General features: G+C 49.9%; 1 protein-coding gene across 2 annotated transcripts in view; it reads right to left on the reverse strand.

Moving 5' to 3' along the window:
• Positions 1-16,213, reverse strand: part of SH3PXD2B (SH3 and PX domains 2B) — an 80,474-nt gene that overhangs the window by 25,235 nt on the left and 39,026 nt on the right. For both annotated transcript variants that reach the window (XM_062002871.1, XM_062002870.1), the window contains exons 4-5: positions 8,586-8,662; positions 4,415-4,506 (exon numbers count right to left, since the gene is read on the reverse strand). In XM_062002871.1, the coding sequence (XP_061858855.1) occupies positions 4,415-4,506; positions 8,586-8,662 (169 nt within the window). The remainder of the gene's footprint in view (positions 1-4,414; positions 4,507-8,585; positions 8,663-16,213) is intronic.

Below are 16,213 nucleotides of genomic sequence, written 5' to 3' on the forward strand. Positions count from 1 at the left end.
AAAGGGCTCTGAAGATCAGCTGAACTGGGAAGCAGCAGCCCAAGCAACGTGCACAATGCCTTTCCTGGAGAGTGTTTGCTTAGTGGTGGCAGGAGGTGGTTTCTCATCCATCTGCAGACTAAGCAAGTCAGATGTGGGGTTTCTCTGGTTCCTACCAACCCACAGCCCACCCAGGAGGTGGAAAGCACAGCTCCCAGTGCACCTCTTTGGGTGGTAGCTGTTGGGAAAGGCCAGGAACCTCAGCGAGCAGCAGCTGAAGTTCACCGGCCAAAGCCCTAGCTGGGGTGAACAAACACAGGATGGGCATAGATGTAATCCCACACAGTGCAGCCTCCACCTCCACTATCATCTGCTCTCATAGAGGTCATGAGCCCTTAGAAAGCCTTCTGAGAGTCCAGGTGGTTGGGACTGCTGCCCACTCCAATCCCATGTTACCCCTCAGTGGTTTGTGGAGCTGTCTAGGAGCCCACAACAGCCTTTCAGCCCTGCTCTCCCTTTATAAGAGAACTGCTGGACTCAGAGCCCACACATAAGGATGAAGATATTTGAGAGGAGGACATGAGTAACTCCTAAAACCAGCAGCTTTCAAACTGTGGCTACCAGGAGGAGTGAGGACAGCTGCTTGCAGATACCTTTTAAGCACACTAAGAGACAGCAAATTTGCTTCAGAGGCACCTGTTGTCCCTACTGCAAACAAAACAACCACAAGAACCAGGTCCATAAGCTAAAAGGTTCAAACCAACTTTTAAGTGTCTTACATATGATAGGATGCTCAGCTACCAAAAAGAAAGCCATGCAAGAAGCTTTTAGTGAAAGAGGCTCAGGGGTACCTCCCACATGAGGAACAGCAGCTCAGCAGCCTCTGGGAAGCAACACCATGACGGTTCCTTCCCCAGCACACCCAGCTTCACACTGGGGTCTGTCACTAAATAACCACTTGGGATTTTGCTTCACTCCACCTGGGCCCTCTCATGTCACAGAGCTTAAATTGAGCTGGTGAGGCCAGTTAGCTGCTGAATGCCTTGACTCAGCAGTGGCTTTGTGCCTGGCTGATCACACTTTCCCAGCCTTGTTCCAGAAACGGCTGCGGCTAAAAACGGCTTTAAATTGAAAAAGGGTGAATGAGAGGTAAAGGGGGTGGCACAAAGAAACTCCCCACCTCAACAGCTGAGCATCCTGTGCTGGGCAGACCTGCTGAGAGATATGTGGGGAGCAGGAATTTGATGATTTTGCTTCTTGGAAACTAAAGTTTTCAGCGGGCTTCCATCCAACAGCAGGGAGAAAACCCCACATCCCCACACATGCCTAACTTTCTGAGGAATGTATCTTTCCATAACCGTTTCTCTTCTCCTTCCACCCCCTACCACTGCTCTGGAGAGTCATTTCTTCCCAAATTTAACCAATCCCTCTAGATTACAGCCCCCCTCTGATCTACCACTGGGCAGCCCTCCAGGCAGTTGAGTTATTCCAGTCCTGAGCTCGCTAGACAGGGATCTGTGTCACAAAAGCCACCAGTCGTCACTGCCAGTGGAAACACCACAGTCTCAATCTGCTCTCCTGTTTGAAGTGGTTCCTCTGGTCAGGAGGATGCTGGAAAGTTGGCAGATGTGTGCAGATGGGATGGAGGAAGGGCTTCACTTCCCTCTTCCACCCGCTGTCTCAGCTCTGCCTTCAGTTGTGATCTACCACCCAGCTGGAAGTGATGGAGGAAAGAGGACACACAGCATTTGACTCTTTCCCTCTCCACTCAGTCCTCATCCACTCGACCTGCCTTTGCACGTGCCAGCAGCAGGGCTGGGGCTTGCAGAGAGAGGCTGAGATGGGCTGAGGAACTCAGCTTGCAGGGCTGGTAGCCAGCAGCGACTTGCTTTTCTTGGTGCCCCCAACACTGGCAAAGGGATGCTGGAGGGAGCTGCACAGTGGGAAAGCAGAAAGCAAGCCCCGGCTCAGCCCAGGGGAAAGCAGACACCACTGGGGCATGGAGGTAGGTGCTGCCCAGCCTCCTCTTCCATTCCCAAACACTGCCAGATCCAAGAACTAAACTTGCCCTTTGCAGTTAAACCAGAGCTCCACAGACTGCAGCCAGCTGTGGCCCCTTGAAAGTGCTTTGACATCCTGGGGTGACGGGAGCTAAGTCGATCCTCTACTTGTCCCCCAGACAAAAGCAAGCAGAGGGTGCATCCAACAGCACTCAAAGGCACATCCCCTTCACTGCCACCCCCATGGGTGTTCTGAGACTCGAGGTGTCAGGCAGGGGAGCTGAGGGACGGGGAGCAGGAGGGTTCCCAGCCACAGTGCCGTGAGAGCAGCTGCTTGGCTTGGCACTGAGCACGCTGCCCCTTCCTCTTCCCCTCCCTCATTCCCACCCCTCAGCCACCCAGCATAAAAAGCTACTTTTTTTTTTGTAACCCAGTTCATGGCCTGGCTCCCTTTCAAATTCCCAGAGAAAAGTATTTCTTTGGTGGGTGACTGATGAGATCCAGGCAGAGCCCAGCCAGGCTGATCCAGCCCAGCCGTCTATCACAGCTCTCATCTCGGAAGTGGCGAGCTGGAGGCGCGCCAGCACTCGGGAAAGGGCCCCCACCAAGCTCTCCAGAGGAGAGAGTCAAGGACTTTTATTAATTAGCATTTTGAATTGGAGCTAATAAATACCCCTCTGGCATTCAGGCTGGGATAGGAATCGCAACAGGGATGTCCTTGAGACGCATTTTGCTGCTGGAGGCAAATGGACACCAGTCACCCAGTAAGTCCATCTGCAGTTTTGCAGGGAGTGCAACTTTGCACCCAGGGGCTGCTCAGCAGTCCCATGGGACACTGCAGGATATACCTGCAACAGAAGCACATGCTTAGGATCAGACTTTGGGCTGGTGCCTTCACTTCCCTCAGCTGTTGGATCCCAACCTGGGAGATGATAAGGCTCTGATCTCCACTTGGCTGGATGGCCACGAGCTGCAGCTTCAAACACTGCAGAGCACAGAGCTACACCGCTTCGGGCTGATGCTCAGCACACAAAGGTTGATCTGAATATGCTCCTGCCACAGCCCCCCACCCTGCCTGTTTTCTGGCTCAGACTACAAGGCAAAAATAAAGGTGAGGAAAGCAGGTGCAAGACTGAAGCTGCCGTTCAGTCCACCATTTGTGATGGTGACTCAGCTACAGGCAGGTTCCACACCTGCCTCCTTCTGCAAAGAGCTCACCCCTCTCTCATGCAGGGCTCAGACTCATGCACAGGCAGCCCCCCACACCCCAAAACAGCCCCAGGGGCTGTTAACACCTGTGTGTGATAAACCCCCACTCAATGTCCTTGCAAGCTCATCTTTTCCTTGTGTCTCCTGCTTGTCCCTGAGCTGCTGCCTTCACTGAGGGACAACCAAGGGGGCAGCAGGTTAAGTGGTGAGCTGGGCAGGACGGCTGAGAGCGGCAGCTGACAGCAAGCAATTAGTTAATGGGCTCCAGGGCCCTCAGATCAATCTCATCAAGTGACCCAAGCTGCAGGAGGAACGATGACAGGCCAAGCAAACAGAAATAGCAGCCAAAGGAGCAAAGCAGGGATGGGTGAAGAGGGAATTTAAGGGAGAGAATGAAAAACAATGAAAAGCCCAGGGAGAAGATGTACTCCACACAAGTGTTATTTCTTAGCTGGAGACCTGAAAGGCTCAGTGTTGCTGCTCAGAAGAGAAAAACAAAATCCCTTTATCTGCCTCCACGCCCTTCCAATACAGAATGATGTCAAACCTATTTACTGCCCTCCCTCTCACAATTAATCAAGCCTCCTCCATTGCTCAACCTTTGGTAGAGCCGCACATCGTGTCACATGCAGCGCAAAAAGAGCGAGCAGCATAGCAGGAGATGGAGGAGGCTGCTCAGATTTATGCTGCTTGTGATTAGTAAGAGATGGGTGGCTCCTGGCCAAAGTAGCTCATAGTCACAAGACTTATAACCACACAGAGTTGCGTAAGGCACGCGAGATTCCTTGCAAACCTTCCTTGTTTTGCATGGAAAGACGCTGGAGCCTTCTTATGGATGGGTCTCATGGACATGGCTAAGGGAAAGAGCCTTTCAAGTGAGGCAGAGGTCATTAGCCATGTGAAATGAGGCTTTTCAGACTGATCACGTTTCTGAAACCAGTATTTGCAAGTAGAAAGCAGCCAGGGAGGAGATCAGCACCTCACAGGGTCCCAGAGAAGTGTTTCCACTTCCCCATTGGAGAAGGCCACATCAGAAACAGGCTGACTGGGCAGAGGTGTCCACCTTGAGCTGCACAGCCCCTGTTCCCTCTCCTCGCCTTCAAATCCCAGATCTGTGACTCACGGAGCAACTGCTGATAAACATCAGACTGAACAGACACCAGCAAGTTGAAGGCACTTTGTGTTTCATCACCACCCTGGCAGTGGCAGCTCCCCAAGCAACTTACTCTTTGGGAGGCGTCAAGTCATCAGGTCGTGTCTCGAAGAACTGGAGAACCTCCTCGCACTGGGAGATGTAGGGAGGCAGCTGGATCAGAGCCTGGGGATGAAAGACACCAGTGATGGGAAGTATCAAGGAGGTGACTGAGGACAGGCCCTTGGAGCACAGGCGACTGGCACTAAGCGTGGCACCCAGCACACAGGAGTGCAAAGCCAGGCACGGGACAGCTACAGTGAACACACACCAGAGTGAGGCAAGACCCAGAGAGCCCCCAGTTCTGTGCACTGCACCACCCCAGCTGCAACTGAAGACTAAAGAAGAATAAGCAGAGACCTCTCAGACCCTGCTTGTCCCAGCTCCAGCCTTTTGGACTGATGTGCCCTTGCAGAGTAAGAGCCACAGGGACATCCATCCCAGCCTCCACCCTCCAGGCCATGGCAGAGCTCAGTTTTCCAGCTGTGCTGCAGGCAGAGCTGTCACCCTTGGGAAAAGCTGGGCAGCTTCCACGTGGCAGGCTCTCAGTGCCCTGACCAGCACATCCCAGAAATGCTCCACTGAGCCATGGCAGCTTGGGAAGAGGCAGGGAGAGAAACAACAAGAGGCAAAAGCGTGGACACCAGCTCATCAGGGCAAGGGCTGGAAGGCTGCTACGTGCACCGTTGAATGGCAGGAACTGTGAGCTGCCTTCTGCTTTGCTCCTTTGCCTTCGAGGAAGCCTTTTGCAAAAAGACAGGCTTTGATGGTGGGACTTGCCAGGTGAGAGTGTGCATGTCTGTGGGAGCTGGGGACAGGGCCTGGCCAGCAATATTGGCCTTGGCCAATGCTCTTGTAGACGCTTTCCAATGTAGGCTGCAGCAAGGGCTGGGCAGGGGAGGCAGGATGGGCAGCTGCCTGGCAGAGGTCCCTGCCCTGCTCTCTGCTCGTGGGAGGGAAGAGGCCATGGCTGATGGAGACTGCAAAAAGAGAAACATGCAATTGAAGAAGGATTATTTGACATCAGGGAGCAGTGCTACAGCCTGACCTGGAGCAGACGTTTGAGCAATTGTCTATCCAATCCTCCCTCCCCTTCATTTTGCTGTCACAGCAGTCTCGTGACAGCAGTGTGGGCAAACCAAACCTCCACTCATTTCTGCATCAAAGACACATTTGCAAAGCCCTGGGGTTACCACACAGATCAGATGTGGCTCTGCACTGACCTAATTGCTGTCCCCCAAAAGCCCTTCCAGCCTTTCAGCACACAGCCATTCACTGCCAGCACAGCAGACAGTCAGACCACTAATCATGGGTCAGCTGTGATGAAGATCATGTGAGAGACAAGAGAGAGAAAACTACCCACTCCATGGACTCTGGACCCAAAGAAAGACTACTCAAAGACCAGGTTTTGCATGGATGTCATTCCCATGTGGGTACCACCCCCCAATTCCAAGCATCCCATGATCTACACATTTCCCCTGTGCCAAAATCACTCTGATTTTGTGGCCTGGAGAAGGTTCCACATCCTCCAATAGCCGGGGACAATCACAGAAAACATCTCATGCCAGCAGGACAAAAGGCAAGACCCACAGCTCATTTTCCAGGATGTCTTGAAGGAAGCCCACCTAGAGCTGGCTGACTCAGCTGGCACAGCAAACACGACTCAAGCAGGCTGCCCTGAAGTCTAGCCAGCCAGGGTTTACAGCAGCTATGGCCATCACATAAAAAATAGTGGCACAAGCAGCAGGACATCTGTCCCACCTCTGGCTCTGTCACCCAAAAGAGTGAACTGGAGAGGGCCATCAGCACATGGCTTCAGCCTGTGGTGATGGGAGCCACAGCGAGTCACTTCACCTGCCCTGCTGCCTGCAAGCCTGAGGAGAATGGTCATTTGCCAAAGACAAATGAGCCTTATTGCACTGAAATCCATCTTCCAGGGAGTAAGAAAGGATTGGTCCATGAAAACAGGTCTATCCACAATCTCACTAGGGGAGAGCATCACAGCATTGCAACTCCTCACCAACCCCCTCTCTCAAAATCCCCTGAGAGGAAGGCAGTTCCCACACCAGGGCAAAGACCAACAGATGTAGAACACAAAGAGAATAAACTGGAGAAATGGGAAGGGATTTCAGGCTTCTTCTTCCCCTTGTGTTATTCCTATGGGCTTCTGAAGTCTCATTTGATGACTGGTTGTTCTTACCACTTGCTCTGATTCTTTTGCTGATTTTCTTGCACCTTACCTTTAATTGCCACGTTTTTCAGTATGGTAGGACTTGGAACAGAGTCCTTCAGCAAGAGCACTGCCTTGTGAAAGCAGTGGTTCCCTCCCTTGTTCCTCTCACCTACTTCCACCCCAAAACTTACCAATCTCCTTCCTAGGGCTTTCTCAGAGAATTAAGACATCCCCCTTCTCTCCCAGGAGACCACAAGAAAGCAAAAGCTCTCTTATACAGATTTCTGTGGGAACTTGTTCACAACATACTCACCTAACCCTCAATTCTCAATAGCAGGGCCAAACTGGAGGAGATATTGTTGTATTTCTGTTCTGCACCCCCACCCTCCAGGCACGTGCAACATCCACCTCCAACGATAAACACGGCTGGGACCCTGAAGCTGGCAGCTGCTGCACAACGTGCCCAGGAAGGACGTTTCTCTGCTCCCACTGACTCCTTGCTCATTCCACATCTCAGTCCCACACCCACCTTCATCTCAGCTTTATGGTTCTGTGGCAGCAGCTGCAAGGCCAGGCACAGTGTGCATGTTATTGCTTGGTAATGCATTAACGGGAGGAGGAGAGAGAGGCTAAGTGGGTCATAGAACATCAGCCATTATGTTCCAGTTGTTAAGTCAAATGGATTCATTATATTTTATGCCATTAACAGCATAATTCTGAAAGAGACTGCTGCAGTGTCTTTTCACTTAGGGACTTTTTCTTCCCCAAAATTAGATTTATGGCTGTGTGTGTCTGTACATAGCTGGAACATTTCAGTGGCTCAGAAGACAAAGGACTGACCAGGCCTGGCTGGAGCCGAGTGGTTACTTGCACCATCAGCTTCCTCTCACACACACTCTTTGGAGCACACAGGTTCAAGCACACCTTGCACTACACCTCCATCACTCTGCTGTCACCTGCTCTCCTTTCACCTCCAGCCTCACTGCAGAGCTGGCAAGACACATTTACTAATCTGCCTTTCTCCCTGTGCTTGCCATACCAGCCATGGCATCCCTCCCACAGGTCTGGCTGAGTCCCAAATCCCACAGTCTCCCCTATCAAGCAAAGTCATAAGCCACAGTCACTGCTACACTTCCCACACCTAAGGAACGTCATGGACATTTCCCCACCTTCTCCCTTGGGTTTTATAGTCTTTGGCTATGTTTTCAACAGCATTCAGATTGGATTTTGCAAGTACCAGATCTGCTTCCAGACCATTTCATGGCTGCTGCAAGTACTAGTGCACTTCTTCAACGTGATGAGAGGTGTCACGCTTCAGTTTTGTGACAATATTTGTTGTGAGCTTTAGTACTTTGTTTTTCCCAGAAAAAAAATGCCCCAACACCATAATTTGTCTTATACTTAAGCACAGTTTTATATTCTTCAAGAGTATGGGGAAAATCTAGGAAAGGACACAGACAATCAACTGTATTTTGGCTCTATGATGGGATGATCTCTGTTACCTCTGTGCAAGTAACTGTACTGTGTAACCACTAACACGGGTTTATGTCTCAGTGCAGGACCATCCCAGCAAGAAAGTGTGGTCTTCTACATAAAAGGCAGGTCTGTTGCCAATAGATAGGAAAGGAAAGGCTCTCTGAGGAACTGAGTCCTTCAAGACTACCCCCGCACAAAACCATTTCACTCCAAACCAGTCAGGACACAGCCAGGTCCTTTCAGCCCATCTGGAAAGCTGCTCCTGGTTTGCAGCTTGAGAAAAGATCAGAGGAAGGCAAAGCACAGCAGCAGGGTACAAGCTGAGGTGGAGCTGGGCCCCTCTGCACCTCCAGGCCTCCAAGACCTCAGCATCATTCACGTGAGACGAAAGGAGATCCAGTGGGTGAGTTTTCATCACAGAAAGGGTTTGATGGTGGGGGATAGCCCACACTGCCTGTTTTCCCAGCACTGGCACTCTTATATACTATGAATCAAACAGGAGGGAGCCTGATGGAGGTGGCTTCATCTTTGGTTGCCACCAGCCACCTGCCCTTACCTTGCAGTATTCATCAATAGGGATCAGGCGCTTGACCGCGACGTCGCGGATGTGACTCCGGCGGAAGAGGATCTTCCCTGAAAGAGGGGAGATGGAGAGAGAAAAGCAGGTCAGCACAATGCCCAGCGATGCTCTCTTTTGAAATGCTCTGTCAGGACCTACCCCCTGTGCACAATGCCTTCACCAAAAGCACTGTATCAATAAAAAAAAGCATGTTCCCTGATGCAGATTAAATCCCTCCTTAGAGTAAAGGATGCTTAAAGTGGCGAGCATGTTCCAGGAGAGAGAAGAGGAAAAAATTGCCATCAAACTACATCCCCATCTTCTCTCACCAAAGTTGTGATGACAGAGGAGCAGCCTCCATCAAAGCATATGCCTGATATCTTACAGTCTGCTGGCATGCAAGTCTTGGGTACACAAGCCCACAGGCAAACGGCAGTGCTTGCAGAGAAGTGGAGGCGCCTGTGCCTGATAGTGCAGGTGGACTCCTTCCTGCAGGCTCCAGGCTTGCTCAGGGTATCAGTGTCATGTGTGGGCAAGTCAAGCCACAGGGTTTTCCCCTGTGCAGCTCCCATGTCCAACTGGTCCTCGAAGCCAGTGTCAGGCCTGCAGCTCTGAGTCAGACCTATAGGATTTTCCTTCCTGTCTGGGGTTTATTTTTGTTTTCCATTAATGGGATCCTCTTGCCACTCCATTTCCTCCCCTCTGGCTCACGGTACAGGCCTCTTTCCTTTGAAGTCTAATGAGTCCTAAATGCTTCAAGCTGCTTTCACAGTGCACAGCTTCCCTGGCATTTAACAAAAGCCATTAGCACACAGTGAAACACACACATAGGGACTGGATTTCAGACCCACACTTGCCAAAGCACCGGGATTGGAACTGCTTTGGAGTACAATCACCTGGAAAATTGTGGTCTGGGGGGAGTGGGGTGGCAATGAAGTTTCCTCAAGTTCCTCCTGACATATCCCATAGTGTAGAGTCTTGTCTCTTTTTGTTCCTACTTGGGTTTCCAATTCCACCACCAAGCTCAGGGAGTGCAACTGATGTGTCTGTCCACGCAATCCCCTCACGTATCAAACCATGGGGCAACCCAAAAGCCAAACTCCCTTCACAACTGAACAGGGAAAAGCACTCTGCAGAGTCACACAGCCCTTTGCTGCACCATGGCTAGCTTCAGCCCCCTCAGTGAGCCTTAGCAGGAGCTGTGGCATTGCTGGAACCAGAGGCTGGATGCTACCAAGCTACCCAAGAACAGGATGTGATAAAACCACCATACCCTTATCTCAACTTTAAAACCAGAGTTGGATCCCCCCCAGCTTCTCCCTGGCTGGTCCAGGATCTGGAATGTGCATGACATGTGTAGCCTGCCAATGCAGATTTCTTTTAAGCAGAGAGAAGCTCAGCCAACCCAACTTCAGCTTGCAAGGAGCAGGAATCAGGACTTCACGGAGGAGCCAAATCTCCTGCTAGGCTCAGTTAATGCAGAATGCCTTCGAAATGGGACTGTCTGAGGGAACACACAGCAATCATACTCAGTGCTACCTCTTTACTTCCCTCCAGCAAAATGCAGAGGGTCAGAGAAGCTCGTGCCAGAAGGATTGCTTCTCATTTACGTCCTGCTGACAGTGAGGGGCCGAGACATTCATGGTGGGAAATGCTGTGCTGTGAAACACATTCCTTCTCACGGCCTGCCAGAGCCAAGTCTGGCAGTCTTTATGACACACTGCAAAAAAAAAATACCCCTCTATTCAATCTGTCTTTTAGATTTTGAGGGTGAATGGCCTGGGAACACAGAAGTTGTCTGGAAAGACTGGGGGAGACGACCAGATTGGAGCTCCTCTCCATGCCCATGGCAGTGATTTCCCATTGGAGAAGCAAATGATCCATCAGTTTTTCCCTTCTCATCAGCAACCACAGTGTATTTGCTGCATAAGTTGCTATTTGGATGATCATTTCTTAAAAAGAGGAATGGATCACAATAGTTTTGTTGGCAATTGTAAGGAATAGCTGTTTTGGTTTTATGTCTGTCAAAATGATGGGTGGGTACATTAGAAATGTCTGAAATAATAAGCTCTGGGGTGGGAACATTTAAGTGTTTCACAAACAGATGATACTGAAGAATAATAAAAAGAATATAGTTGGGGGAGAATAAACACATCACAACTGAAGTGATCTTAAATTAGTCCAGGCACAGAGCATGTGAGGCAGCAGGAAATCCAGCTTCTCTCTTGATTTGCTCTACATCTAGTCTTTTTCAACAAGGAACTTTCTTTTCTATCAAAAATCCGAGTTCTCATCAAAATGCCTCATTAACATAATTGCAGACCCTTCAGTGCTGCCAAATAACAGCTCTATAAATACCTGACTTGAAAATCAAAGGAGCACAGGAAACCACTTCCCTCCTGGAAGGGAAAGATGGGGCAACTCGCTGCATCAATGAGACACAACATTCTCCTGGGCACCTTCTCCTTAGACCATATCTGCAAAACAGGACTAACAATGCTGACCACTATGGCTTTTCTCATGGCCAAAGACCATATAATGCAAGAGAAACGTTCTTCATCTCATATCTGCAGCCTTCATTGCTGTGGCTCCAGGGATACAGCGAAGGCAATGGTGCTCATCCCACACAGCTCGTACAAAGCACTCTCTGCTTTACACCTTTTTGGCTGCTTCCAGGAGCTTGTAATGACTCTGAGCCTGGCACCGAGTTACTGTCCTGCTAATTGCTCAGGTGGACTCTCTTCCTCCTGCCCACAGGAGATACTCCTGCCTGCTGAAGAGGAGGAGAAGGCTTAGGATTAACTACTCTGGATCCTAAAGGAAACACATGACAAAGAAATAGGCAGATAGCTAAGTCATGAGGGAAGTTAAGTCTGATGACTCTGTTAGATAATTTCTGTCCTGGCTTCTTCCAACAAGCAGCCTGACACACAGGTACTGAGCAGAGATGGGCTTGGTCACTGTTCAGCTGTGGCATTGGTGTAAGCTAGCTCCAGGCAAAGGCAAGCCATGCAGAACACTGAGGAGAAACATCTGCAGAGAAAGATGCCCACAGAAAAGAAGAGAATACCTCTGGGGTTTGATTTTCCACAGTGAAGTTTCCCAGTTGGCTGAACTGTTCACTCAGTAACTGTGCAGCACAAGATGCAGAGAGACAGCAAAGGGATTAATCACAGCTGCCTTTGTGGTATCCAGCAAGAGCAAGGACAGCCTTGATGCAGTTTGGATTCTTGACTCCTGGCTGCCTGAAAGCTCAGCAAAATTTGCTCCAATATGAGCAAAATAACTACCAGACCTATTTTTTCTTTAAGAACATCCTCAGGCAAGACTCACTTTCCTCCTAACAGCCTCATAGCAGTGCTCCTGCCCTCAGCTTCAACAACAGCATGAAAAATACCCAAGGCAGGACACACGAAGGAAGGCAGTTCTGCACATCTGGCAGATTACTGGGGCTTTCCATCAGCTAGTAAGCTCAGTGCTGCTGCAGGCTCCACTTCAACAGCTTCTCACTCTTGCCACAACTCAAGCACTCAGAAGTGATTACAGTTTCTTATTTACACACATAATGTTATGCATGAGCAAGCAGAGCAATGAGTCTCAACACACTGTCCTTAAGCTATGAGCAGACTGAACCTTTTTCACCTGGGAATGTGTCAAGTGAGTTGATTTTGGAAGAAGGTGACAGAGATAAGGCACTACTACAGAATGGCTGCCCTGGCATGCCCCATGTGCAAGAAGTAGGCAGGCTCCAGGATATGCTGCCTGCTTTTCTGTATCTTGAAAGCCCAGCAATACCTACAGGGAAAAAATGGTGTCTCTGAGGAGGACAATGGCTCTGAAGACATTCTGTGTGCAAGTTACAGCTTAGAAAGTGTTCTTTCTTCAGTAAAACACACACCACTTAATGGATAATAAATATATTCATTGGAATAAAGTTACTATAACTGTAGATGCACCAGAGCATTGCACATGCTTTGCTCACTATGCATTTGTCACCCCTTTTTCTCTGCAGAAGTGAGGTGTTGTACATGCACCTGCTCTTCAAGGGTAACCTGGCAGTATTATTATTCTCCATCAGCATTTTGACTGGAGAGACATCTGACCAACACAACCCATCCTTTAAAGATAGAGGGAATAACACCAGAAGGGAGAGAGCTGACATATATGCAACTCCTTAAAAATCAAAGCAAACAAAGTGTCTCTCCACAGCGATCTTCAGTGGGAAAGCGGGTTGGTGTTCCCTCTCTACACCTCTGCAGCTATACCTGATACCATGTTTGAGCCATTCATTAGCTGGTTACAGCTGTTGGGTGCAATGAAGCAATGCAGGACAGGTTATTATTGTGGGGTTGCCTCAGAGTAATGAGAGTTTAAGTGAAATAAAAAGCAAACCACCATAAATACTTACATCCAAACTGAATTTTACCACCCAAAAGATAATAGAAGTACCCATCTTTCTATGCAGTGCTCTCCAGAAATCCCCAGGTGCTTTACACACACAACATGAAAGCAGCTGGGGCAGGTTGAGGACCTTCCCCACAGCACTGCTCAGGAGAAGAGCCCTTCCATCCCTTGTCCCCACCAACAGCCCTGGAAAGGGACAAGGCACGAGCAGCAGCCCTCAGCAGAGGATTCACCACAGGGAGGAAATGGATGCCAAATCTCACCCTGTTGCTCTTCCCCAGGTTCACCCCCCTCCCTCCATCCCTATGAAGAAGCAGCACTGTGCCCTTTGTGCCATCCACAGTGCTGAGCTGAGGCCTGGGCTGAGGCCAGCTGTGCTCTTCAGAGACTGCTTCCAGGCAACTGAGCCTTTTACCTACTCAAAGAAAAGAGGAATTTAAGAGTAACAAAACAGCAGAAGCCATGTCTCCAGCTCCCCTTGGCAACTTGAGCATTTGTTTGTTTACTCATTTTGTTTCCTTGTTGACCCTTGTTTGTTTTGACAGCCAAGTAAATAGGGGTGCAGACACTTCAGCAATGGGGGCACCAACTGCTTCTCAGAGGGGGGCTGGGGAGGGGGGGAACCTAACAAAAAGACCTCAACCTACCACAGAGCCAACGTCTGACCACATCTGAAGGACTCCTGAGTCAGCAGCAAGCATCCTGTCTCCCCAACTGGACAGTGGCAGGGCAGAGGGAGAAGAGACTTTTGCAAGCCACGTGGAAAGACAGCCATCCCAGCCATCATCTGCTCAGCTCTGGTGCTCAAATTGCCCTAGTGCTTGTGTTTCCTGTCTTTCATTGGGCTGATGCCAGGGAACCAGAGGTGTTCCTTCACCCTGCTGGGAGGGAAACCTGGAAAACCACAGAGGAGCATCTCCATGCTGTTTCAAGGCTGTCAGTGGACTGAGCTCACAGCTTCCTGGGATGCAAAGTTCCTTGGTTACAAAGCTCTACATCCCACCAATGCAGCTGCACTCTTTGTTTCTATTTTCCATGGGCACACTCCTCTCCTTCCACCACTGCTACTTATTTCCATCCACCTGGCACACCACACATCAGCTGGAGTTCATCCAATATGATGAATAGGTGCGAAATCCATGCAGTATATATCTGTGAACCTCAGGCCAGACAGCACAATAGCTGTTGTCCCAACTGTCCCATGCTGTGTCTCGTCTTAGGGAGAGTTTTCCTGCAAACACTGCTATGCCATGACATGGTTTCCTTCAGATCCTTCCTTAAAACCTTCCTTTGTCACAATTCCTGCACTCCTTTCACCCACAAAATCCCACTGTGACAGTCCTTTCACTGACATAGTCTGGCTAGGACACAGGGACAATCTGCTGGCTTTTACTTCCCATCCAACAGCTGGAGCAGAGGAACATTTAAGCTGCACATCACTGGGCTGAGAGCTTCAACAGCAGAAATAACATTGATGTGCTGCCTCATATCCAGCTGGGCAAGAGGAGGAGGCTGGTGCCCACCACCCACTGCAGGTGATCCCCAGGGAGCATGAGCTCCATCCCAGAGCTGACACCAGCCATAGAAGCTCCACTGAAGATACTCTGTCTGCCTATTAAAACTCCCCCAATGCCAGAAAGGTTCTGCTCTCCCAGGACTGGAACAACCCACTTTGAGGCTAATCAGGGCTGCTTTGCTTTATCCAGTGGATAGAGAGCAAAGGGTGGCTCAAAGCCATGCAGCATGGCCCCCTCTGCCTCAGCCATTCATCAAGGACTGGAAAGTGTCAGAGGAGAGCTCTGATAAAAGAACTGATAAGGACTTCATGTCTCCAGCTGTGTGAGATAGTGCAGGCAGGCCACAAAAGGGGTTAATCTCTCCAAACAAACTGGTAGGGAAACTGCAACTATTCCCTCCCGTGGGAATTCTCCAGGCAGAGTAAGTTACACTGGGGAGCAGGGAGACAAAAACAAACAAGGCAGAGGGATTTCATGCAGCAAAATGGGTAAGGCTCCTCTTGAGTCAAGGGCTGTTACTGGATCTCCAGCAAGCTGGAGGGACAGAGGACCCAAAACACATCACCCTGCCGATCACAGCCACAAACCAAGCCAGATATTTCAAGAGTGGAAAACCAGCTGTGGCTCTTGCTTTACCCTGAAGGACTCCCCTCACTCTCCCCCCGCCCCACTGCTTCGGAAAGAATTCACTTCTCTGCACCTTTCAAATCACATCCAGATTTTCCCTGGCACGGCTTCCAAACTCACTTCAACAAAAGGCAGCCCCAAATATACACATAATTAATCCCAGTCGATGGTGCAGCCAGCTCCATGGGCTATTCCTAGGCTGGGAAAGCAGGCGTGGGAGATGGTGTTTCCAGGAGCCCTGCACCTAGCATCTGTTGGGCAAAATCCTGCACTGTGCATGTATCCTGGTGAACAAGAGAGGAACCAGCAAAGTGCCTCTCGGGCTGTGCTGGGTATAGCATAAGGATAGAGCCCTAGGCACCTATGAAATGAAGCTGAATTAAATAGTTCCCCTGTCAAGACAGCCTCTTACACTGTCACGGTTTGAGATTCTCCTAGAGTAGAAGCAAAATGTTTCTGAGTAGGAGCAAAACAGTCCCAAGGCCATTGCCTCTGTGGGCTAAAATAATAGACCAAAACATAAGGTGGTTTGTTGAAAGAAAGCTCAAAGGTCAGAAGCAGAGCAACTGCTCCAGCACAGCACTCTGCCTGGGGTAATACTGTCTGCACATCAGCAGGGTTAGCTGAAACCCAGCAGAAAAGGCAACCACACTGATCAAGAGCTAAAAGCTACTCTGGGACTGTCCACCCAACGGTGCAATGGCAGAGATGCCCATCTGCTAGAGTAGAAAACAGCTTTAGCTCTGATGAAGATGCAATGGGACCGGGGAAAGTCGGGTAGTGTAGCTGGAAAATGGATAGGCAGTTCTCCATCTCCTTCACAGGACTTTTGTGGGGAGCTATTAGCATCCTCACGGTTGTTCTGGGAGAAAAGCCCTGAACCTTGTGGGTAGCCCTGATGCCATGCCAAGCAGGTCAGCAGGCTGGGAAGGGAGTAGAAAGGAGGGATAACTGCTTTTTCAAATCATCTCACTGAACCCCCTTTCTCTTCCTTCTTTCTTGGGAGTTCGCTATTGTCTGTAGCTAAAGCTTCCTAAAAAGCAATTTTACAGCCAGAGTTAGATCAGCCTCAGGCAA

This window comes from Colius striatus, chromosome 9 (assembly GCF_028858725.1).
Source record: "Colius striatus isolate bColStr4 chromosome 9, bColStr4.1.hap1, whole genome shotgun sequence".
Classification (NCBI taxonomy): domain Eukaryota; kingdom Metazoa; phylum Chordata; class Aves; order Coliiformes; family Coliidae; genus Colius; species Colius striatus.